Source organism: Scyliorhinus torazame, chromosome 1, assembly GCF_047496885.1.
Source record: "Scyliorhinus torazame isolate Kashiwa2021f chromosome 1, sScyTor2.1, whole genome shotgun sequence".
Lineage (NCBI taxonomy): Eukaryota > Metazoa > Chordata > Chondrichthyes > Carcharhiniformes > Scyliorhinidae > Scyliorhinus > Scyliorhinus torazame.
In genome coordinates, this window is record NC_092707.1 from 29210286 (window position 1) to 29237171 (window position 26886).

The following is a 26886-nucleotide window of genomic DNA, read 5'->3' on the forward strand; positions in this document are numbered from 1 at the left end:
TCCCGCTCTCACTGGAACCAGCGACTGAGACAGTCAGAGTCCACGAGCTAGCAAGTGCAAACACCATGCGGTAGCTAGTAAGTCTGGTCAGGCTAGTACAAGGTCTCCAGTCAGTTCAGTATAGTGTCGACCCACAGTTAAATATATATGTTAGTTCTATCATTCAATAAAACCGTGTTGGATTTTCTACAGTGTTAGAGGACTGTTACTCTCATCGCTGCAACAAGTGCAGTCCACACCGAACAGACCTGCCTAACACATCAGGCGAGACAGACCAAGGCGAGTATCTGGGAAGGACACAAAGGCAAAGAATCCCTGTTGGCATTGAAATCTGGGCGGCGCCGCATTTGCGATGCTCCGCCCACTCCAAAACGGTGTGAGTACGCCGCACGCCATGTGGACGGCCTCAGGATGTCACATTAGGCCCTCCCCCGATGCTCCGCCCACGATGGGCCGAGCTCCCGACGGCGTAGGTCCTGGCGTGGCGGCTGTGGACTGAGTCGGGGGGGGGGGAACCAATCTGCAGGCAGTGGGGCTTTGGCGCAGGCTGGGGGCACTGGTGGAGGGTGGTCGGGTGGCAAGCCTGGCCAGAGGGATGCACTATTTGGCAGGCCATGTCCGCGCGTGGCCGGCACCACGTTGCACGGCATGGCCTCTGCCGTGCGCCTGTGCGGCCATGGTCCGGTGCACAAAGTATACACACGGATTGACTTCTTTGCATCTCCGACCACGCTCCACATTACATGGATGTGAGGTTAGACGTGCCGAGCCCAACGCCCCATGTGGAGGTTGGACACGAACCTTTTGGCCGATAAGGTCTTCTGCCAGAAAACATCACAGGCCATAGGCGACCAGAACGGTTAAGAGCTTCCATGTTCTGGGAGGCACTGAAGGCGGTGATTAAGGGAGAGATTATATCCTACAAGGCAAGTAGAGACAGGGAAGAGAGGGCAGCTAGGCAACAACTGATTGACTCCATCCTGGAAGTCGACAAAAAGTACTCCGAGGCCCCAACCGTAGAGATTCTGGAAGAGAGAAAAAAGCCACAAATGGACTTTAACCTGCCATCCACCAGGAAGGCAGTGCACCAACTCTGCAGACACATGAGACCTTCTATGAACATGGAGAAAAGGCGAGCCGTCTACTGGCTTACCAGCTAAGAAAGCAGGCAGCCACGAGGGAAATAGCCCAGGTGAAGGACAGTAGAGGCGGACTGGTAGCCAAACCAAAAAGGCCAACCAAGCATTTGAGACCTTATACCGAGAACTGTACACCTCCGAACCACCCGATGGGAACACGGAGTTGAAACGATTCCTCGATGGATTGGACATGCCAGTCGTGGGGGACGATAGGTGAGGGGAGCTGGAAGCACCAATAGGACAGGGAGAGATCATGGAAAGCATCAGCTCCATGCAGGCCAGGAAAGCACCGGTACCCGATCGGTTCCCGGCAGACTTCTATAAAAGATTCGCATCAGCCCTGGCCCCATACCTGCGGATATGTTCGCAGATTCGCTAACGTGGGGCACCCTTCCTCCAATGCTAAAACAGGCCACGATGTCGCTGATACCCAAACAAGACAAAGAGCCGATGGAATGCGGATCATATAGACCCATTTCGCTGCTCAATGTAGACGCGAAGATACTCGCTAAAGTCCAGATTAAGAGGCTGGAGAACTGCGTACCAGAGGTGGTCGCAGAGGACCAGACGGGCTTTGTCAAGGGTAGACAGCTAACATGAAACATCAGGTGGCTGCTGAATGTAGGTGATCGTCTGCCTGGACACAGAAAAGGCCTTCGACAGAATCAAATTGAAATACCTCATTGAGGTACTGGAGTGGTTTGGGTGATCATAGAATTTACAGTGCAGAAGGAGGCCATTCGGCCCATCGAGACAGCACCGGCTCTTTGAAAGAGTACCCTACCCAAGCCCACACCTCCACCCTATCCCCACAACCCAGTAACCCCACCCAGCACTAAGGGCAATTTTGGACACTAAGGGCAATTTATCATGGCCAATCCACCTAGACTGCACATCTTTGGACTGTGGGAGGAAACCAGAGCACCCGGAGGAAACCCACGCGGACACGGAGAGAACGTGCAGACTCCGCACAGACAGTGACCCAAGCCGGGAATCAAACCTGGGACCCTGGAGCTGTGAAGCAATTGTGCTAACCACTATGCTACCGTGCTGCCCACCTTATGAAATTCCTGTAAAACATCCCCAAGGCGAGCATTTGGACCAATACCACCAGCTTTGAGTATTTCCAGCTGCACAGAGGCACAAGGCAGGGATGCCCACTGTCCCCGATCTTTGGCGGGATTCTGCGGGAATCGGCGGGGCGGGCAACTCCGGCACAAAGGAGTGGCGTGAACCACTCCGGCATTGGACCGCCCCAAAGGTGTGGAATCCTCCACACCTTCAGGGGCTAGGCCGGCGGCGGAGTGGTTTGCGCCGCGCCGGCCGGCGTGGAAGGTGCTTGGCGCCAGGCTACCCGTCATCCCAGCGCATGCGCAGCGGGGGTTCATCTCCTCGACGGCCATCACGGAGGACCACAGCGGCCGACGCGGAAGAATAGAGTGCCCCCACGGCACAGGCCCGCCCGCAGATCGGTGGGCCCCGATCACGGACCAGGCCACCGTGGGGGCACCTCCATGGGCCAGACCCCCGCACCCCCCCCCCCCGAGGTCCCCGGAGGCCGCCCGCGCAGCCAGGTCCCGCCGGCAAATATACGTCGGCGGGACTGGCCGATAACGGGCAGCCACTCAGCCCATCGCGGGCCGGAGAATCGCCGGGGGGGGGGGCGCTGCATCGCGGCCGCCGACTGGCGCGGCACGATTCCCGCCTCTGCCAAATCCCCGGCGCTGGTGAATTCGGCAGCCGGCAGGGGCGGGAGTCACGCCCCCCCCCGCGATTCTCCGACCCAGCGGGGGGGGTCGGAGAATCCCGCCTATTGTTCGCCCTGGCAATCAAACCCCTGCCGATCGTTCTGCGACACCCAAAAGGCTGGAAGGGCATTCAAAGAGGAGACAGAGAGCACAGAGTTTCACTCTATGCGGTTGAGCTGCTGCTCTACATCTTGGACCCACAGAACAGCCTGAAAGCAATCATGGAGCTTCTGGAAGAGGTCACGCCTTCTCGGGCTACAAATTCAACCTGGGCAAGAGCGAAGCATTCCCGGTGAACCCAAACGGGATAGGAACAGAGCAGGGGGGGTCTAAAATTTTAACTAGCCCAAAGCAAATTCCACTACATGGGGATCCAGATAGCCCATGAGTGGACACGGAGCCACAAGTGGAATCTGACCACTCTGGCGGAGGAAGTTAAAAAGTGGGATGCACTCCCACTTCCTCTGGCGGTGAGGGTTCAGACAATCAAGATGAACGTGCTGCCAAGGTTCCTCTTCCTGTTCAGATCCAGACCGATCTTCAGCCCCAAAGTCTTTTTCCACGGGATAGACAAAATGATCATGGCCTTTGTGTGTGGGGGGTAAAGAACCCAAGGATCCCCAAGCCAACACTGCAAAGGAGGAAAATTATGGGCGGCCATGCCCTATCGAACCTGCAATACTACCACTGGGCAGCTACAGCCGAAATATGAAAAAAAAGGATCCAAATGCCTCCCAGAATGTTGCCCTCTGTCTTCTAATGCCTTGTCTTGAACCCCTGGGAAGAAACGCCTTTGGTGACTGACCACTTCCTATGCACCATTCTGTGCACGACTGTCACTACCAGAGAGACCTTTCCATGTCTAGGACTGGGACCAAGACATGCGGGCCAAGCAGATCCCTCTAGATAGCCCATACAGCCCCAGAACAGACTCTGAAATCTGCCTCCAACAACATGGCCTCATCCTCTGATAGTCTTTCGCTCCTCAATGGACAGTCTTTTTAAAAAACCTTTTCCAATTAAGGGGCAATTTAGCGTGGCCAATCCACTTACCCTGCATATCTTTGGGTTGTGGGGGTGAGATCCACGCAGACACGGGAAGAATGTGCAAACTCCACATGGACAGTGACCCGGGGCTGGGATCGAACCCAGGTCGTCGGCGCCATGAGGCAGCAGTGTTAACCACTGCGCCACTATGCCGTCCCACAGACAGTCTTTTAACTCTTCGCCCCGTGCCGTCTTTCACTCTTCCACTCTGTTCCTTGAGTTCCCTTCTAGCCCTGTTATGTCTCACCTCTCCCCTCTTTCCTTCCTCCCAAAGTCCTGTCTTCATCTCGCTTTTCCCTCTCACGTTCCCCCATCAGTCTTTCTTCTGCCTCACCCCTCCCTTCTTGCATGCTTACCCCAGTCCTGCCTTTGTTTCAGCTTCCCCTCATGGGTTGACCTTTTAATGAACATTTATGAGATGCAAATATATGCAAATATGGTTCCTGACACAGATTAATGGGAAACTTGCCCTGCCTTTACCCCGCCATCAAAGTCAGGAGAACAAAATTCCAAATTAATTTTCACTGACAGAAAACTGACTTTAATTCACATCAAATTTAATGCCGCCGCCCACCATGATTCCCTCTGCTGTGAAAACATTAAATACCACCCCTGGATCCCTGCTCCTGATTTTCCAATGGGGAAATCTGCCATGGGTATTTCTCACTGACCTCAGCTGATTAGGAAGGCAGGTCAGGTGTCTTCCATGTGTCGGTGCAGACTCGATGGGCCGAAGGGACTCTTCTGCACAGTATTATTCTGTGATTTCTGAGGAACCAACACCAGACTTGCTCATAGAAGATAGGAGCAGGAGGAAGCCTTTTGGCCCTTTGAGCCGGTTACGCCATTTATCACGATCATGGCTGATCACCCAACTCAGTAGCCTAACCCTGCATTCTCCCCATAAATTTTGATCCCATTCGCCCCAAGTGCTATTTCTAGCTGCCTCTTGAATATATTCAATGTTTTAGCATCAATTACTTCCTGTGGTGATGAATGCCACAGGCTCACCACTCTTTGTGTGAAGAAATGTCTCCTCATCTCTGTCCGAAATGGTTTACCCTGAATCCTCAGACTGTGACCCCTGGTTCTGGACACACCCACAATTGGGAACATCTTCCCTGCATCTACCCTGTCTAGTCCTGTTAGAATTTTATAATTCTCTATGAGATCCCCCCTAGTTCTTCTGAACTCCAGCGAGAACAATCCTAACCTAGTCAATCTCTCCTCATATGACAGTCCCACCATCCCTGGAATCAGTCTGGTAAACCTTCGCTGCACTCCCTCAAGAGCAAGAACATCCTTCCTCAGAAAAGGAGACCAAAAATGGACACAATATTCCAGGTGTGGCCTCATTGCCTTTGGTAATGCTACTATCAAACGCTAAGATTAGCTAAATGAACATCAAAATCAAGCTTAGACTTTGAAAGTTCAGTATCATGTGCCACATTGGAGGAAACTATCTGTGCTGCACCTCACTTACCACTCCATGATGACCTGTTCAACCAACCCTTCATCTTGGTGCCCCATACGGACCATCCTCCCTGAGCAAGAGCTACCATCAAACGTCCTTTGGACCAAAGAATGGAAAACAGGAAGTCACAAACAAGTTCCTTGTGGCGAATGGCAGGCTTTGAACTACCATGGCGAGTGTGGTCCTGACAAGATTGGCAGTGGAGTCATGAAATGTGTGCATCTTTGCAGCTATGTTATATGTTAAAGCCACAACCCCCCACCCCCAAGGATCACAGGGAAACCATCATTGATCTCCCTGTGTGATTCGTGGAGTACAAGCCCATCAGATAGGGGGTGGAGGCCACCTGCCTGGGGCTTGTTATGTGCATTTTGTAAGGGCAACAAAGAGTCCACACCAAGTAGGTCGAAACAAAACTTACTTTATTTTACAATTACTATTATATACAACTCCAGTAGTTCCGTACTAGGTCTTGAGTCGATGCCTTACTGGCCGACTCTATTTATACAAAGCCAATTATTGTTAAAGGTCCCCCGCTCCCTTATTGGGGTGGTTAATCGTCCCTACCCTATAAGATCCATATGGGTTATAGCATCCATCCCCTCCTTTTGGTGTCTGGCAGTACGTCGTGCACTCGAGGTGTTGGATCAGGTGGCGTGTATCTTGAAGGTGAATGCCGCTTTCGACACGAACGACATGGCAGCTGCAATTGCCGAGGCTGTGGATCTGAGGTTCCCCATTGGAGACCTCCTGTGTCTCCATCTCAGAGTCCAAATCGACGATCTCAGTCATTTCGCCGACTTGACCCGCTTGGGTTCTGCTGTGGCCTGATCAACAGCAGATCTGTTTTTAGAAGTTTCCGAGGATGAGGAATTTTCCAAAGAAGCAGTCACCTGGACTGAATATGGTCAAGGTGCTTTCGCATAGTACAACCCTGGCCTTGCATTAGGTAAGAAATCAGCCCTGTCTGGCAAAGGATAATGCCGGGAATCCACTGGGCATCGTTGGCGAAGTTTCGAACAAACACCGAGTCACCTGGTACAAAGTCCCTGGAAGGTCAACATCGAGTGGGGCAACGCCCTTGGTGTTCATGGTTGTGGTGCACTTTCACATCTATGTCTGAAGACTGTTTCTTGAGGCCCTGTTTAAATGTTTCCACCGTTCGCTCTGTTAAACGATTAGAGGTCAGGTGGTATGGGGCAGTACAAATGTGCCTTCAAAAACCCAGAGAACTCCTCAATCTTGAAACGATTGCTGTTATCTGTGATACGTACTTCAGGCAGGCCTTGTGTGCAAAACAATAAATGCAACTTCTCAATGCACTTCGAATTGGTGTCAATCGGGTGAAGTCAGCATGCAACCGCACCCATGGTCGACCTGGCCATTCCCAATGATGTAGCAGTCTGGCCGGCGGGAGATTCTGATGCTCTTGGAAGACAGACCATTGTTGGACAATCTTCTCAATGTCTGTGTGAGGCCCGGCCACCATACGTAACTGCATGCCAGCATTTTTATCTTGGACATGCCGGGATGACCGTTGTGGAAGTCTTTTAAGATCAACTCCTGTCCTTTATCTGGGACGGCTACATGCGTACCCCACAACAGGATATCATCCTCTACACTGAACTCAGACAGCTTTGAAGAAAATGCCTTGAACTTGCCTGGGAGCTGTCCATGCCGTCCAAAACATGCCCAACGTTTGATAGGATCGGTCTGTCTGAGTACACTTACAGATCTGTGATGCCATGACAGGTAAAGAGACAATGAAACTCAGCGTTGCGACTACCTTGACCGTCCTGGGGGTCAATAATGGGCTAGTCGGCAAAAGGCAACCGCTCAGTGTGTCCGCATTCGCAATTTGCGTCCCCCATCTATGTTCAAAAGAATACTTATAGTCAGCGAGTAACAAGGCCCAGCGCTGAATTCGGGCAGAAGCAATAGGGGGTATTGCCATATTATTCTTGAAAGCGAGAGCAAAGTCTTATGACCCGTAACGACAGGGAAGTGGTGGTCATACACATATTGGTGATTATGTTTCACCGCCAGACCTCCCTTCTCAATCTGCAAGTACTTCCTTTCCGCAGCAGCCAATGTACAGCAGGCGAAGACGATCAGACATTCTCTTCCATTCTCCATCCAGTGGGACACAATGGCCCAAATACCATAGGATGAAGCGCCGTATGTGATGAGCAAGGTTTTGGGGGGATCATAATGGGTCAGTAACCTGGAAGATGACAACTGCTTCTTCCGAGAGGCTGCATTGTTAATGCTGCAAACCTAGTGGTGACGCAGCATTTCAGATAGGACGGGGGCATATTCAGAATTCAGCAATTTTACGTAATCTCGACAAACCGCGGTGACGGACTCATCTGGGATCCCTTTGGTGGTATTAAACCGGTACTGTTGTACTGCTATTGGACGGGGTTGGGTTAAAATGTTGCCTGACTAAAGCCACAACTCACTGAAAGTTCAAGTGTCTGGGACCGCTGGGTCTGAAAGGCTCCCGATCTCTCTGAAAGCATGTGCGCCACAGGCAGTTAGCAAGATGACTACCCAGCGGCCGTTCTCTGCGATACTGTTGGCCCGGAAAAAGTCACGCATCCTCTGTGTATACTGGTTCCAATCTTTCAGTCCGGCGTCAAACACGTCCAAACGTCCAAAAAGAGTGTAATGAAAAAAACATTTACAACTTGTATCCAAGTGGTATGAGGAAGTGGATCAGCAGCATTGATAGGATCCAGTTTTTATTTTTGTCGCCAGGTTTGTAAGAGCAACAAAGAGTCCGCACCAAGTAGGTCGAAACAAAAACTTACTTTATTTTACAATTACTATTATGTACAACTCCAGTAGTTCCTCCTGGCCAGTCGTAGCCTTACTGGCCTACTCTATTTATACAAAGCCAAGTATTGTTAAGGGTTTCCCCCATTCCCTTATCGGGGAAGCTCGGGGAAGCTCGTATTCTGCAAGATCCACGGGGTAGTTAATCATCCCTACCCCATCAGAGCCATGCTGGTTACAGCAGTACTAATATAAAAGCCGGTCCAAAGCAGAGCCTGGCGTGGTTAGTTCTCCCAGCAAGGACTGTGCTGGGAGTGATTTGCGGCTTTGAGTAGAACTCTGTAAGTAGGTTAACAAATTAACATTATTTACCATTGGCGTCCTCAAGTTACTAAAGTTAAATATTAAAATGTGCCATACTGTGAAATCGTTGGGGTTCATATGTCCTGTGTGTCATATTCTAGTATATTATGGACTTTCTGCCAATATTTTATATTTCTAAAACCATAAAAGACAACAAAACGATGACCGCCCGATGATCACCTGGTATCTTGTGGATTGAAACACTTCTCTGTCTAAAGAGGAAACAAAATAAACTTCCTAAACTGACGTTGATTCATTGACTTTCCCTGAAACTAATTCAAAAGTGTAATTTCAAATTGAATGGATCATTTAGATACAAATACATTGGCTGTCTCAAACTCTCAAGATGTGAAAATCATCACAGGGGATATATAATCGCCTTAGCAATGCACCTTATTTAGAAAAGGACTTTGGGTTTGTAGCAGCTCACATGGTGAGACAGCCATTCTGGTTGCCTGCTTTTAAAACAGCAAGAAGCTATTTTTTGGACAGATTCCACCAAAAGTCATCAACTAGCTGCAAGACTTTCAAGTAGCTGATGTGTTGGGTACTCTGCTACACAGACGAACCAACACGGTTGCGAATGGTACAACTCAGTTTTATTACTAACATTTATTTACAGTGGTAAACTGGTTACTGAGGTTCAATCATAACCCTAGAATCTGTGGACCTATTCCTAATACTATCTTGGAGTGGCTCTCAGCACAGGGTGGATGTCAGAGTGGCTTGCTGTGAGCTGTGAGCTCTGTGCCCTGAGCTGTCTCCTGCTGGAATGCCCGGGAAGTGTCGTGTTCCCTGTTTTGTAGTGTGTATGCTCTTGCCTATGATTGGATGTGGTGTGTGTGTGTTGATTGGTCCGTTGATCTGTCCATCAGTATGTATGTATGTTTGTACCATGATGTTTACCTGGATATCATGACATCCCTCCTTTTTTACAAGAACATGTGCCTTTGTGGTTATAAATAGAGATGTGTACTGAGTGTAGCTGGATGTGTGTGTGTGCAATATCTACAGCATGTACATGTGGCGATGTCGGGTGCGACATATCAACGAGGTTATACCATAAACAAAGGATGGGGAAAGGTTCATGGTGGCAGGAAGCTCCACAAAGTCAATATCAGGAACAACAGGAGGGCGTGGTGCCGGTGTAAGTTCCCGTAGCGAGCGTGGAAGTAGGCGAAGAGCCCAGCGATTGCGCCTACGAATGGATCCATCAGGCATGCGAACCAGGAACGAGCGGGGAGCCACGTGTCGGAGAACTTCGGCAGGTGCTGACCAGCCACCTTCAGGTAGGTGGATGCGGACGTCGTCTCCAGGCGCCAGGGCGGGAAGATCAGTTGTCATATGCCATCTTCTGGCGAACGCGCTGCTGTTGCATTCTGTGTAGTACCGGAGCATGGTTGGTTGTGGGTACCAGAATGGATGGCACATTGGTCCTGAGGGCACGACCCATCAACAGCTGGGCTGGTGAGAGGCCAGTGGCTAGTGGGGCCGAGCGATAGGCCAGCAGGGCTAGGCAGAAATCCGATCCAGCAACAGCAGCCTTGCAGAGGAGCCGCTTGACGATGGGAACGCCCTACTCCGCCTTTCCATTGGACTGGGGATGCAGAGGGCTGGACGTCACGTGTGTGAAGCCATACGAAGCAGCAAAGGACGACCATTCCTGGCAGGCAAAACAGGGCCCATTGTCCGACATGACAGTAATCGGAATGCCGTGGCGAGCGAAGGTGTCTTTGCAGGCCCTTATGACAGCGGACGATGTCAAATCGTGCAGGCGTATGACCTCTGGATAGTTTGAAAAGTAATCAATGATGATTACATAGTCCCTGCCGAGCGCGTGAAAAAGGCCCACATCCACCTTTGCCCAGGGGGATGTCACCAGCTCATGGGGCTGAAGCGTCTCAGGAGGTTGCGCCGGTTGAAACCTTTGGCAGGTGGGGCAGTTGAGCACCATATTGCCAATGTCATCACTGATGCCCGGCCAGTATACCGCCTCTCGGGCCCTCCGTCTGCACTTCCCGACCCCCAGATGGCCTTCGTGTAGTTGGTCGAGGACCAGCTTGTGCATGCTGTGCGGAATCACAATCCGGTCCAGCTTTAGGAGGACACCATCAATGACGGCCAAGTCATCTCGGACATTGTAGAACTGCGGGCACTGTCCTTCGAGCCACCCTCCCATCATGTGGCGCATCACCCGTTGTAGAAGGGGGTCAGCCGCAGTCTCCCGGCGAATTCCGGCCAGACTGGATTCGTCACCTGGCAGATTTGCCAATGTGAAGGCCATCTGCGCTTCGACCTGACAGACGAACCCCTCCGAATCGGGCGGTGTGCCCATACACGTAGTCATGGAACTTGTCTATTCCGGTCAGCAAACCCAGGCACTCCTTTTCGATCTGCGCGTTGCGCTGTTCTGTGGGGGTCATGCCCGCGAGGCATTGGCCACCGGGGCCCATGAGGCAGTGTCATCCCGCTGTAGGAGTACCGCCCCAATGCCGGACTGGCTGGCATCAGTCGAACTTTTAGTGTCACGAGATGTGTCGAAAAACGCCAATACCGGGACTGTGGTGAGCTTAATTTTGAGCTCCTCCCATTCCTTCTGGTGTGTGGGCAGCCACTGGAACTCCGTGGACTTCTTGACTAGGTGGCGCAGAGCCGGCGTGTGGGAGGCAAGGTTGGGAATGAACTTCCACAGGAAGTTGACCATGCCTAGGAAGCGTAGCACTGCTTTCTTGTCTGCCGGCTGCGGCATGGCTGTAATGGCGCTCACCTTGTCTGCATCTGGACGGACCCCTGACCAGGATATGTGGTCCCCCAGAAACTTCAGCTCGGTTTGGCCGAAAGAACACTTGGCTCGGTTGAGGCGCAGGCCGTTTTCCCGTATGCGCGCAAAGACACGCTGGAGACGATTGATGTGCTCCTGTGGTGTGGTGGACCAGATGATGACGTCATCCACGTAGACGCGCACCCCTTCGATGCCCTCCATCATCTGTTCCATGATTCTGTGAAATACCTCGGATGCCGAGATGATGCCAAACGGCATTCTGTTATAGCAGAACCTGCCGAAAGGGGTGTTGAAGGTGCACAGCTTTCGGCTGGACTGATCCAGTTGGATCTGCCAAAAACCCTTCGAGGCATCCAGTTTTGTGAAGATTTTAGCCCGGGCCATTTCGCTCGTGATCTCTTCCCGTTTGGGTATGGGGTAGTATTCCCTCATTATGTTGTAGTTGAGGTCTTTTGGATCAATGCAGATCCAGAGCTCGCCGGAGGGCTTCTTAACACACACCATGGAGCTGACCCATGGCGTGGGCTCCGTGACCCGGGACAGCACCCCTTGGTCCTGGAGATCCTGCAGCTGCTGCTTGAGGCGGTCTTTGAGTGGCGCTGGGACCCTGCGAGGTGCGTGAATGACCGGGGTGGCATCCGATTTGAGCCGTATTCTGTAGGTGTAGGGCAGTGTTCCCATGCCCTCGAATGCCTCCTGGTTGTGGGCGAGGAGCGATTGGAGCTGTGCCCTGAATTCTGCATCCGGGAAGTCAGATGTGATTTCTGGAGACAGAGCGTGGATTTGTTGCACGAGGTGGAGAACATTGCATGCCTGTGCACCTAGCAGGGAGTCCTTTGATGATCCAACTATTTCGAATGAGGGTGTGGCCGTGTGTGTGTTGTGTGTCACCTGGAGCTGGCAGGATCCCATAGCCGGGATAACGTTCTAATTGTAGTCGACCATCTTGCAACGGGATGGCCGAATTGGTGGTCTGACCTTCATGGCGTAGAAGGCTGACCATGCTATGAGGTTGGGGGAGGCGACAGTGTCCAGACGGAATGTTATCGGTGATCGGTTGACCGTTAGGGTGGCACACCATTCATCACCCGGATTGACAGTGTTCACTTGCAACGGCTGGCGGGTCCTGGCTGGAGACATCCGGTTCCCATCAATGACCGCAACACGGAAGGCGTCCCAGTCGTCTGTGTCACTGGTCTGGATATGGTCTGGGCACGACTCGTAGTAAGGAGGCTGAATGGTCCGCACGTCCCTGCGAGGTTGTCGGAATTGGGGAACATTGGCAGGTTGAGCTGCTCGACAGCAGGCAGCGTAGTGGCCCATCTTGCCACAGCGGAGGCATTGTCGGTTTCTTGCCGGACATTGCCGCTTTAAATGTGCGGCTCCGTAGTTGCCGCACATCGTGACGTCATGGTGTTCATTGCACCACCGCGCATGTGCAGTTCGGTCTTGCGTCGAGCGTGCCTGCAGATCACGTCCCACTGTGTCGACTCTTTTTTGGCGCGCACAAACACGGGAGGCCCCGGAAAGCGCGCAAAATGGCCGCCCTCGTCCGGGCCGCGGGCCGGGAGGAACTCGATCGCCTGGACCCGTTCGGCCTCATAGGATGCCTGCCTTGCCGATCCGGCCGCGTCGGACCCCTGCCGCGCCGATTCGGTCGCTTGAAATTGGGAGTAGCGGCGGGTCGCGTTTTCATGAAGGACACAGGCTTCAATTGCGGAGGCTAGGGTGAGGCCTTTAATTTTTAATAGCTGCTGGCGTAGGGTGCCCGAAGTGATCCCAAAAACAATCTGGTCCTGGATCATTGAATCGGAGGTGGTGTCGTAACCGCAGGACTGCGCAAGGATACGGAGGTGCGCAAGGAAGGATTGAAAGGGCTCATCCTTACCCTGCAGGCGCTGCTGGAAGAGATACCTCTCGAAACTCTCGTTGACCTCGACGTTAAAGTGTTGGTCGAGTTTGAGAAGGACCGTCTTGTACTTGGTCTTGTCCTCACCTTCCGCGACCACCAGGGAGTTGTAGACATGGATGGAGTGTTGACCTGCCGTGGAGAGGAGGATGGCGATCTTTCTGGTGTCCGAAGGGCTCTCCTTTTCGTTGGCTTCCAGGAAGAGCTGGAAGCGCTGTTTGAACAGCTTCCAATTAACGCCAAGGTTTCCAGCGACTTGTAGCAGCTGCGGCATGCTGATGGTGTCCATGGCGCAGGGTGGCAGATTCCGGAAGATTCATAGGTAGGTCCCACAGTTACACCTGGTACTATGAAGTGTTGGGTACTCTGCTACACAGACGAACCAACACGGTTGCGAATGGTACAACTCAGTTTTATTACTAACATTTATTTACAGTGGTAAACTGGTTACTGAGGTTCAATCATAACCCTAGAATTTGTGGACCTATTCCTAATACTATCTTGGAGTGGCACTCAGCACATGGTGGATGTCAGAGTGGCTTGCTGTGAGCTGTGAGCTCTGTGCCATGAGCTGTCTCCTGCTGGAATGCCCAGGAAGTGTCATGTTCCCTGTTTTGTAGTGTGTATGCTCTTGCCTGTGATTGGCTGTGGTGTTGTGTGTGTGTTGATTGATCCGTTGATCTGTCCATCAGTATGTATGTATGTTTGTACCATGATGTTTACCTGAATATCATGACAGTAGCCAAGGTAATAAACAGCAATTGAACGTGGGAAACAACCTTTACCTAACCTGTTCTAATTTTGAGTTCACCTGAGAACCAGCCTCCTAGAGTTTCAACCACAGGGAACCTTGCAGCGTACTGAGAATTCTTTGCCTTATAAGACCTTCATCTCAACCAAAGGATCATCATCAACTAAGAAACTACAGGCCTGCTATGAAAGAAACTAAGCCAATCATAAATTGTAATTGTATTGTTTTTTCCTCATCTATATTGAATCTTTGTATAGATGAGTAGAGTGAGTGAGATGTTGTGTTTAAACCTCCATGACAAGTATGTGATAACAAACAATATTAAATTCACAAAAAGCTTGCTGCCTTGATTATTTAAATTGGTCCGATCACCTTGAGGCTAAGAAAACACACGCCTGTCACGTACAAAACACATTGATCACAGACAGTAATTAAACACATAAATTCTGTCCATATCATGCAGGAGTGAATATGCAAAAAGGGAGGAAACAAGTTTAAATATATGGCATTTTCATCTTTTCCATAGATGAAGAAGATGAAGATAGAGTACAACCCTTATGCCAAAGGTGCTCTACCACATAGCAGAAGACAGAACAACACATCACAAAGGTCAGTGGGTATTCTCAGGCAGATAGTAAATATTACAATCAGCAAGGTTTTGCTGTGCTTATATGTGAAATCTATTGTAATTATTTCAACCGATTGTAGGAGTGACCTAGATAATGATGCCTATCAGTGGCAATGATGGGTACATCAGTGCAGTGAAACACTGGGAATTTATCAGAAAATAGAAAAGATTAGAACAAAGAACAAAGAAAAGTACAGCACAGGAACAGGTGCCTGGGCCCTCCAAGCCTGTGCCGATCATGATGCCCTGACTAAAAAATACCTTCTGCCCTTAATCGGTCCATATCCCTCTATTTTCTCCCTATTCACATACCCATTGAGATGCCTTCTAAATGTTGCTAATGTGCCTGCTTCCACCACATCCTCTGGCAGCGCATTCCAGGCACCCACCACTCTCTGTGAAAAACTTACCCCACACATCTCCCTTGAACTTTCCCCCTCTCACCTTGAACCTGTGCCCCCTTGTAATTGACACTTCTACCCTTTGAAAAGGCCTCTGACTATCCACCCTGTCTGTGCCTCTCATAATTTTGTAGAATTAGATTGTAATTTTAGAATTATTACTATTTTTCACTCAGTAATTAGGGTTATTTGTACTGAAGGAAGATAAGATTCCTAGAAGTGCTTCTTTGAAATATGTAAGGTATGAGGAAAGGCTTCACCAGGTTACAATGTGTCAGGTACAGTCAAGAAACAGAACAGCCCTGTAAGCCTTGATCTATAGTGACACTCATTTTGATGTATATCACACTCAAAAGGAACCAGGGGCGTCATTCTCCGCCGGCGGGAGTCTCCGTTTTGCCGGCGCCCGGGAGGGTTTCCCGACGGCGTGGGGCTGCCCCACAATGGGAAACCCCATTGACCGGCCGGTGTTACGGAGACTCCCGCTGGCGGGTCGGGGCAGAAATGTGGTGGGGCGGGTAGGAGAATTTCGCCCCACATCTCTGATTCTAAATGGGTTTACAACCTTTATCACATGTTTTGATCACACAGCTTTCCTTCATGTTGAAACTCTGGTGTGTATGAGAGTGTTACTAGCAAGTTAGAGTGTTTCAATGTTTTGCAGCTCAATTAAAGTTCATTTGAACTTGGCAAAGTGGAATTTTCCGCCTAAAAATGTTGTCCGATTACCTCAATGACCTGGGTTTAAATCTGGTCCAGGCTGATCGGAGGGAAATATTTTTCTCCCTTGCAATTTGGCTAAGGGCCCTGAATAAAATTAGTTTGAAAAGCTTCAAGCTAGTTTCTGGATATGGAGATAACCAGAGCACAAACATAACCACATTATGTCACTAATTGGATCAACTAAGACTAAAGGATCGTTCGTGAGGGAAATCAGAATTAGACCTTATAAACAACTGAATTGTAAATATTCCTAAATTCTTTAGTCAAGTCGTGGTTTGGGGCTTGAACCCATAATTTTCTGATTCCGATGCAAAATTGTTACAGCAAGACATTTTTTTGAAAGACTAGCATATAACTTTGTACTTCATGATACTTCCGGATTCATTAGATTTATGGAAGCTGTTCATCATAAACCATCCCCTTCCAATTCCTCAGAGTGTCTGGGTCATCCAGACCCTTTGCCTTCTCAGATTAATTTCTACTGTCCAGTGTCTGGTGATGCAGCAGGTTTATCAAAGGTTGATGGAGTGATCCAAAATATTGATGACTGTCAGATCAATATTATTCTTTTCTCTAAACCTATGCTCCTATTGATTTTTCCATGTTCCCTGCTTATGTTGTGCCAGCACTGTGCACAATTGGTGTTTTTAATGTGCTTAAAAAAGGCTGGTTGCCATGAACAGGGAAAGCTACAATATCCCTTTTTATTGGCCTGCAAAGACTGTACTTGTAATCTCATTAAGCCAGCGATTTCCCCCTTTTGATCTTTGAGAAGTTATTTTTGTATCCTGAGTCTGTATAAATAACTATTAAAATAGCAATACATAACCCAATGGATGTCACATTTAGGCATCACTTGAGGGGCAGCATTTTCTGCACTGACTTCAATCTGTTCAAATGAAAATAAATTAGAAAGAAAATGGATCAGAAAAGCAAATTAATCAAGATAGAACAAAGATACAAAAAGGCTTCTTCACAAAGGTTTGGTCCCCATGCCCAGCAGATAAAAGCACTGTCTGGTGTAGAACAAAGCCGCAAAAGGTCCAACTGGAGCTCTGTGCTCAGTTAGCTGATCTTTGCTGCTATAATTACTCTTGGTAGTGTTATGGGCCAGGATTTAGAAACTCCAAAGTATATTAATGAAGTCCATCTGAACTATAATCTTTATGTTGAATTTGGCTAGGATGAGCACAACAGCCTTCCCTTCAGGTGTGATTCAACAGTCTTCTTAGACACTTCATTCAAAACAAGCTTTATTCTAAGAACTTAGTTAACATTTATATAAAAACACAGCAAGATTTTTTAAACAATTACAAACATAAGGACACCCCACAGCTACAGTAATCTATGTATAACACTTAATGAATTCCCCCTTAACTGTTCCAATTCAAAAACAAAATCCCATAAACCAAAAACCCCTTTTCAAGGACGTGGCCCAGCACTCTGCATTCTCACTTGAATAAGACTGTCTTTTCCTGAGATTCTGACCCCGCCTCACCAGCAGGTTTAAACCCTTCTGAAAAGCAAACTATGGGCAGGATTCTCCCAGCCTGGGGCTGGGCTGGAGAATCCCCGCAACCGGGCCACGACGCAGAGCGGAGAATCGGTGCCATTGGCGCCGGTGTGTTTGGCGCGGCGCCGGTTGCGGGCCACTGTACGCGGCCGGGCTGCTGATTCTCTGGCCCGGATGGGGTGAGCGGTGGCTCTAAAAGGGGAGAGTCATGCCGGCGTGAACCGCTCCAGCGCCGTGCTGGCCCCCTGTAGGGGCCAGAACCGGTACTCCCAGCGGGCCTGTTCACGCCGTCGTGAAACGCAACGGCATTTCCGATGGCGTGGACACTCTGCCGCCGAATGGGAGAATCCCACCCTATATGTTTTAAGTTACAAAAGCAGGTAGCTATAATCAATGGTTTTTTTTACTGGAAGAGATATTTAAAATGAAAATAGAGAGAGAGACAGGCCAAAACATTTATTTTCTCTGTCTGTAGTCCACAGCAGTCAAATGTGAAAGCGAAACCTAAAACAAACCTCACAGCCACAGCTCAGTTCCACCCACAAAATGGCATCACTGAAGCCATGTGATAAGACAAAACCTTTTTTAAAGGGGCACTCCCATGACAGTAGTCTGGGCAGAGGAGAAAAAGCAATTTTGCTCCTGATTATTATTATCCATACTTCTAGAAAGTATGCAGGTGTAGATGTTGGATGGTGATAGAATTAAACTTGTGTTTGAAGACAGTGCTTGGGCTCACATGTGGGAGAGGAACAGGGGTTGGCTAACTTCTGTGTAACAATAGCAGCAGCAACAGCAAGAAAGTTTTTTAAAATGTCTTGGTATAACACTTTTGCACTCGAGTCAGAAAATTGTGGGTTCAAGTCTCACTCTCCAACTTTACCAAAGGAACTAGGCCCATACTTAAGTGCAGAACTAAAGAAGCTATTTGGTGAAGTCATTAAATTGAGACTCCCATCTACCTGTAATTCAAATAGACATTAAAGACTCCAAGGCACTATCATAGGGGGTGTCCAAGAAGCAGCCATTGAACTCTAGACCAAACACAGCCTGTGAGATCTTTTGATCCAGCCAGTTTTTGGCTTCTTTGCATTTATCTCAAAACCCAATTTTAGTTCTTTAAAGTTCCCAAGTCTGGGAGATTCCGAAAGGCATCTCCCTGACAACCCACAATCTACTAATCAGAGCGCAATCTTTCTCAGACCTCCACACTTTAAAGAAAGAATGTGGAAGTCTAGCTTTGTGTGCAGAAGGGCCTCACTTCTGGCCATCCTAAGGGCTGGTTTAGCACAGTGGGCTTAAAAGCTGGCTTGTAAAGCAGAGCAAGGCCAGCAGCGCGGGTTCAATTCCCGTACCAGCCTCCCCGAACAGGTGCCGGAATGTGGCGACTAGGGGCTTTTCACAGTAACTTCATTTGAAGCCTACTTGTGACAATAAGTGATTTTCATTTCAATTCATCTTACTTTTTCGAAGCAAAACTGGTGACACCCCCACTGACCCAATCTCCATGAGCCCCAAGGGAATTAAGTCACTAATTGACAGCAGGAACCTAAGCTCAGTGTCTCCCGACTCCACAGGGTCATTTCATTATTGTATTTTCCCAAGTAGAGCTGGAATCCCATCCCGAAAACTAATGAGAATCAGAAGCTAGCAACATCACCAGACTAAAACCGTGGTTCATTGTTATATCTCTGGAGAAAGGTAAGTGAGGATGGGATGGAGGCCCTGGGGAGAGGGTTGCTGGCGAGGTGGGGAGGGAGATTGGAAAAATGGCTGAGGGGGTGACTCCCTGTGGGATCCCACTTCCCAATAGCAGATCCCTCAATCAAGCACTGAGTAGATGGCTGCAGGGTTTGCATATCGATCTCCTTATTTTGTGAGTTCCCCACCTGCTGCTGGTTGAATACTAGTGGGGCAGGATGAGATCCTCGGGCATTAATTGCCTCAATTGCCATCCAAGCAGGGAGGCCACCTGGAAACCTTCCCACCCCAGAATTAATCGTTGTGGGGAGGGGAGGTGGAGGAACTCCCACCTTGCACTCTCCTGCCTGATCAAATGGCCTCACTGCCTCAGAATCTGGTTCCGGTGTGGTGGTGGTTGGGCGCGGGGGGTGATGAGTGTGTATGATGAAATGAACATATTTCTGCACAGAAAACCTTCACGTTATGGTAAAAACTTATGAAAGCCACTCACTGGCTGTGCCTCATGTATCTGGCACTTCAAACTTCAAAATCTTGGGCATACTATTGGAAGATGAGCAGGTCTCCCAGTGAGCCAGAGAAGACACAGCCAGAGTGAGGCACAGCGAAAGGTGGGTTTGGAAATTTGAAGCGAGGTGGGAATTCGAAGCTGGATTGGGAGGAGATGCTTTTTATCCTTGGTAATTGACTGGTAAGTAGTTTTTCTTTTCATTTGTCTATTTATTTATTGCTTCTTTCATTTTTTGGAATTGTAGTTGTTAACCTAAGGAGATCCCAGACCCGTGTCATGCTCCTCATGTGCGATGTGGGAGTTCAGGGACAAGTCCACTGTCCCTGGCTCCTTCACGTGCAAGAGGTGTGTCCAGTTGCAGCTACTGTTAGACCGCTTGACGGCTCTGGAGCTGCGGATGGACTCACTTTGGAGCATCCGCGATGCTGAGGACGTCGTGGATAGCACGTTTAGCTAGTTGGTCACACCGCAGGTGAAAGTTACTGAGGGAGATAGAAAATGGGTGACCAAAAGACAGAGCAAGAGTAGGAAGGCAGTGCAGGTGTCCTCTGCGGTCATCTCCCTGCAAGACAGATATACCGCTTTGGATACTGTTGAGGGAGATGGCTCACCAGGGGAAAGCAGTTGCAGCTAGGTTCATGGCACCGTGGCTGGCTCTACTGCACAGGAGGGCAGGAAGAAGAATGGCAGGGCTATAGTGATAGGGGACTCAATCGTAAGGGGAATAGACAGGTGGTTCTGCAGACGCAATTGAGACTCCAGGATGGTATGTTGCCTCCCTGGTACAACATTCTGGGGGGGTGGGGGGGGGGGGGGGGGTGAACAGCCAGCTGTCATGCTGCACACAGGCACCAACAATATAGGTAAAAAACAGGATGAGGTCCTAGAAGCTGAATTCAGGGAGTTAGGAGTTAAACTAAATAGTAGGACTTCAAAGGTAGTGATCTCAGGATTGTACCAGTGCCACGAGCTAATAAGAGTAGGAATGTCAGGATAGATAGGATGAATGCGTGGCTCGAGAGATGGTGCAAGAGGAAGGGATTCAAATTCATGGGGCATTGGAACCAGTTCTGGGGGAGGTGGGACCAGTACAAACCGAATGGTCTGCACCAGGGCAGGACTGGAACCGATGTCCTAGGAGGGGGTGTTTGCTCGAGCTGTTGGGGAGGGTTTAAACAAATGTGGCAGGGGGATGGGATCTGATGTAGGAAGTCCGGGGGAAGTAAAACGGGACCAGAAACAAAAAGCAGAAGGGGGAAAGTGTAAGGCAGAGAAGCCATAGTCAAAAATCAAAAAGGGCCACAGTACAGGGTACAGTGAAAAGGGAGGTGGCCAATGCAGGATTGAGGGTGTTGTACCTAAATGCACGCAGTATACGGAACAAGGTTAATGAGCTTGTTGCGTACATTGAAATTGGCCGGTACGATGTTGTGGGCATCACAAAGACGTGGCTACAAGGGGATCAGGGCTGGGATCTAAATATCCAAGGATATATGTCCTATCGAAAGGACAGACAGATGGGCAAAGGGGGTGGGGTTGCATTGTTAGTAAGGAATGAAGTTAAATCGATAGCAAGGTGCGATATAGGATCAGAAGTCACAGAATCTCTGTGGGTAGAGTTGAGGAATCGCAAAGGTAAAAAGACCCTGATGGGAGTTATGTACATGTCCCCGAGCAGTAGTCAGGATGTGGGGCAGAAAATAAATCAGGAGATAGAAAAGGCATGTAAAAAAGGCAATATTACAATAATCATGGGGGACTTCAATATGCAGGTGGACTGGAAAATCAGGTTGGTAGTGGATCCAAAGAAATGGAATTTGCGGAATGTCTAAGATTTTTTTTGGAGTAGCTTGTGACAGAGCCTACTAGGGAACAGGCAATTCTGGATTTGGTGATGTGTAATGAGGCAGGCTTGATTAGGGAACTTAAGGTGAAGGAACTCTCAGGGAGCAGTGACCACAATATGATAGAATTTACCCTGCAGTTTGAGAGGGAGAAGCTGCAATCAGATGTAACGGTATTACAATTAAATAAGGGTAACTACAGAGACATGAGGGAGGAGGTGGCCAGAGTTGATTGGAGAAGGAGCCTAGCAGGGAAGACAGTGGAACAGCAATGGCAGGAGTTTTGGGGGGTTATTGGGGAGGCACAACAGAAATTCATCCCAAGGAGGTGGAAACATGCTAATGGAAGGACAAGGCATCCATGGCTTACGGGGGATGTCAAGGACAGCATAAAGGCTAAAGAAAAAGCATCCAAAGTGGGGAGGATTAGTGGGAAACCAGAGGATTGGGAAGCCTTTAAAAGTGAGCAGAGGACAACTAAAAAAGCAATAAGGGGGAAAAAGATGAAGTACGAGTGCAAGCTAGCTAGTAATAGAAAGGAAGATAGAAAGAGATTTTTTTCAATATATAAAAGGTAAGAGAGAGGCAAAAATGGACATTGGACCACTGGAAAATGTGGCTGGAAAAGTAATAATAGGAAACAAAGAAATGGCAGACAAACTGAATAGTTACTTTGCATCAAAGCAAATTACTGCGGATGCTGGAATCTGAAACGAAAGAGAAAATGCTGGAAAATCTCAGCAAGTCTGGCAGCATCTGTAGGGAGAGAAAAGAGCTAACGTTTCGAGTCCGATGACTCTTTGTCTAAGCTAACAGACAGAGAAAGTGGGAAATATTTATACTGTGGAGTGAGAATGAAATATGAGTTATAGCCACAGAAACCCAGGGAAACCGGGTGCTAATGGCCACTGAAACCAAGGAAAAGAGTGCTAATGGCAGTCCCCAGAGAGAACAAAAGATGTGAAAGGTCAAACAGCAGGGAAACTAACATCAGAGGATGAACTGTAGATGTGGGGGAGGGGAAGGGGCAAGCAAAGAGGAGAAAGGTGAAGGAAAGGTGGATAAGATTGGGGGGGGGGGAGAAATTAAATGTATGTTAAGAAAGAAAGAAATGGTAAAAGATAGTTAAAATGAAATTAAAACAAATGGGTCGAGGTGGGGTAGAACTGATCATCAGAAGTTGTTGAATTCGATGTTCAGGCCGGAAGGCTGTAGCGTGCCTAACCGGAAGATGAGATATTGTTCCTCCAGTTTGCGTTGCGCTTCACTGGAGCATTGCAGCAGCCCAAGGACAGACATGTGGGCATGGGAGCAGGGTCTTTTGTTAAAATGGCAAGCAACAGGAAGGTCAGGGTCCTGAATGCGCACAGGCTGAAGATGCTCAGCAAAGCGATCACCCTGTCTGCGTTTGGTCTGTCCGATATAGAGGAGACCACATTGGGAGCAGTGAATGCAGTAGACCAAATTGGAAGAGATGCAAGTGAAACACTGCTTAACCTGGAATGAGTGTATTGGGCCTGGGTGTTAAGCATGGAAGAGGTAAAGGGGCAGGTGTTACACCTTCTGCGATTGCATGGGAAGGTGCCATGGGTGATGGGAGAGGTACTGGGTATGGTGGAGGAGTGGACTAGACTGTCTCGGAGGGAGCGGTCTCTGCAGAATGCTGACAGAGGGAGTGAAGGGAAGATGTGTTTGGTGGTGGCATCATGCTGGAGTTGGCGAAAATGGCGGAGGATTATGCTTTGCATACGGAGGCTGGTGGGATGAAATGTGAAAACGAGGGTGACTCTATCCTTGTTCTGGGAGCGAGTGAAGGGGGCGAGGGTAGTGGCACGGGAGATGGACCGCACGCTGTTGAGGGCCCTGTCCATAACTGTAGGTGAGAAATCATGGTTGAAGAAGAAGGAACACATTTTCGAAGCATCATTTTGGAAAGTGGCATCATCACAACAAATGCGATGGAGGCGAAGGAGTTGAGAGAAAGAGATGGATTCCTGAGGGTTTAGGGTGCGATGAACTGTAGTCCAGATAGCTGTGGGAGTCAGTGGGCTTGTAGTGGATATTAGTTGATAGTCTATTGCCGGAAATGTAGACAGAAAGATCAGGGAAGGGAAGGGAAGTGTCTGAGATGGACCAGCTGAAAGTGATGGACGGGTGGAAACTGGAAGCGAAGTTGATGAATTTTTCCAGGTCCGGACAACAGCATGAAGCTGCACCAAAATAGTCATCAATGTATCGGTAAAGGAGTTGTGGGAGGGGGCCCGGATAGGCCTGGAACAAGGAATGTTCCACATACCCCATAAAATGGCAAGCGTAGCTAGGACCCATGCGGGTACCCATTGCTACACCTTTGATTTGGAGAAAGTGAGATGAGTTAAAGGAGAAGTTGTTGAGAGATAGAATGAGTTCAGTCAGGCGGAGGAGAGTGGTGATGGATGGGAATTGTCCAGGCCTCTTTTTGAGAAGAAACGAAGAGCTCTCAGGCCATCCTGGTGTGGGATGGAGGTGTAGAGGGATTGCACATCCATGGTGAATAGAATGCGGTTAGGGCCCGCGAACTGGAAGCTGTCAATATGACGCAGAGCATCAGAGGAATCCCGGATGTAGGTGGGCAGGGAATGGACCAGAGGAGTGAGGATGGGGTCAAGATAAGAGGAAATAAGTTTGGTGGGGCAAGAGCATGCTGACACAATAGGCCTGCCGGGACAATCCTTTTTGTGGATTTTGGGAAGTAGGTAAAAGCGGGCTATCTGGGGTTGGGAGACTATGAGGTTGGAAGCCGTAGTGGGAAGGCATCCGGAGGAAATGAGGTCGCTAACGGTGTTGGAGATAATGGCTTGATGTTCAATGGTCTAGTCATGGTCCAGGGAGAGGTAAGAGGAAGTATCTGAGAGTTGGCGCTCAGCATCTGCAAGGTAGAGGTCAGTGCGCCAGACGACAACAGCACCCACTTTGTCGGCAGGTTTGATGACAAAGTTACTTTGCATCCAGGGGGAGGTAAGAGGAAGTATCTGAGAGTTGGCGCTCAGCCTCTGCGAGGTAGAGGTCAGTGCGCCAGACGACAACAGCACCCCCTTTGTCGGCAGGTTTGATGACAAAGTTACTTTGCATCAGTCTTCATGGTGGAAGACACCAGTGGGATGCCAGAGCTCCAGGAGAACCAGGGGGCAGAGGTGAGTGCAGTGACCATTACTGAGGAGAAGGTTCTGGGGAAACTGAAAGGTCTGAAGGTGGATAAGGCACCTGGACCAGATGGACTACACCCCAGGGTCCTAAAAGAGATAGCTGAGGAGATTGTGGAGGCATTAGTGATGATCTTTCAGCAATCACCGGAGGCAGGAAGGGTCCCAGAGGACTGGAAAGTGGCTAATGTAACACCACTGTTTAAGAGGGGAGGGTGGCAGAAGACGGGAAATTGTAGGCCGATTAGCCTGACTTCGGTCATTGGTAAGATTTTAGAGTCTGTTATTAAAGATGAGATCGCGAAGCGCTTGGAAGTGCATGGTAAAATAGGACTGAGTCAGCACGGCTTTGTCAAAGGGAGGTCGTGTCTGACAAATCTGTTATGAAATGAAATGAAATGAAAATCGCTTATTGTCACAAGCTTCAAATGAAGTTACTGTGAAAAGCCCCTAGTCGCCGCATTCCGGCACCTGTTCGGGGAGGCTGTTACGGGAATTGAACCGTGCTGCTGGCTTGCCTTGGTCTGCTTTCAAAGCCAGCAATTTAGCCCTGTGCTAAACAGCCCCTTAGAGTTCTTTGAGGAGGTAACAAGCAATTTAGACGAAGGAGAACCAGTGGACGTGATTTATTTAGATTTCCAGAAGACCTTTGACAAGGTGCCGCATTGGAGACTGTTAAATAAGTTAAGAGCTCATGGTGTTCAGGGTAAGATCCTAGCATGGATAGAGGATTGGCTGACTGGCAGAAGGCAAAGAGTGGGGATAAAGGGGTCTTTTTCAGGATGGCAGCCAGTGGCTAGTGGTGTGCCTCAGGGGTCTGTGCTGGGACCACAACATTTTACAATATACATTAATGATCTGGAAGAAGATACTGAAGGCATTGTTGCTAAGTCTGCAGATGATACAAAGATCTGTAGAGGGACAGGTAGTATTGAGGAAGCAAGGGGGCTGCAGAAGGACTTGGACAGGCTGGGAGAGTGGGCAATGACATGGCAAATGAAATACAATGTGGAAAAGTGTGAGGTTATGCACTTTGGAAGGAGGAATCTAGGCATAGTCTATTTTCTAAATGGGGAAATGCTTTGGAAAGGAGAAGCACAAAGGGACTTGGGAGTTCTTGTTCACGATTCTCTTAAGGTTAATGTGCAGGTTCAGTCGGCAGATAAGAAGGCAAATGTAATGTTAGTATTCATGTCAAGAGGGCTAGATGTACTTCTGAGGCTGTATAAGGCTCTGGTCAGACCCCATTTGGAGTATTGTGAGCAGTTTTGGGCCCCATATCTAAGGAAGGATGTGCTGACCTTGGAAAGGATCCAGAGGAGGTTCACAAGAATGATTCCTGGAATGAAGAACTTGTCGTATGAGGAACTTTTGAGGACTCTGGGTCTGTACTCGTTGGAGTTTAGAAGGATGAGAGGGGATCTTATTGAAACGTACAAGGTACTGCGAGGCCTGGATAGAGTGGACGTGGAGAGGATGTTTCCACTTGTAGGAAAAACTAGAACCAGAGGACACCATCTCAGACTAAAGGGACCATCCTTTAAAACAGAGATGAGGAGGAATTTCTGCAGCCAGAGGGTGGTGAATCTGTGGAACTCTTTGCCGCAGAAGGCTGTGGATTCCAATTCACTGAGTGTCTTTAAGACAGAGGTAGATAGGTTCTTGATTAATAAGGGGATCAGGGGTTATGGGGAGAAGGCAGGAGAATGGGGATGAGAAAATATCAGCCATGATTGAATGGCGGAACAGACTCGATGGGCCAAGTGGCCTAATTCTGCTCCTATATCTTATGGTCTTCTGGTATTCTGGTGGTATCCTGGCCAACATACCTCCCATAACCAGGATGACAAAAGTGATCATCCATGTTGATTGCTATGTGCAGGTTCTGCTGTGTAATTAGGTGCACGTCTTTCAGGCAAGGTAGAACTATACCAGCTCTATACTTCTTTTCCAATGAAACCAGAAACTAATTACAGTGGAACGGGGGAAACTTGACACACTGTTTTGCTCTGAACCATCCTTATTTAAATTCATAAGTGAAGTCTACAGTATCCCTTCAATGTTATCTTGACTTTGTATCACAATGAACCATGAAAACCAAACTTTGTGTTTTGAAGTACAGGCAGGGGTTACGGTTTCACAGGTGAATCTTGCGGCTCATCTATCTATGTTACATTAACGTCATTATCAGCACCTACCCCTGCATCATTTTGATCCTTTTTTGTAAGAGGGCCCTGCGAAGTCAGGAGTGCATTTCAGCAGGTTCTGATCTGAATCTGTTACCTCAATGCTGTTATCTGACTCTATTGTTATCACATATTGGACAGACTTTGCAGATATGTCACATTAGTTCAGTTACTGCAACTGAAAGAAATTAAAGCTTAAATTTAAA

General features: G+C 48.9%; 1 protein-coding gene across 1 annotated transcript in view; it reads left to right on the forward strand.

Moving 5' to 3' along the window:
• Positions 1-26886, forward strand: part of fam222aa (family with sequence similarity 222 member Aa) — a 624697-nt gene that overhangs the window by 89530 nt on the left and 508281 nt on the right. The window contains exon 5 of the mRNA XM_072479809.1: positions 14518-14600. Coding sequence (XP_072335910.1) covers positions 14518-14600 — 83 coding nt within the window. The remainder of the gene's footprint in view (positions 1-14517; positions 14601-26886) is intronic.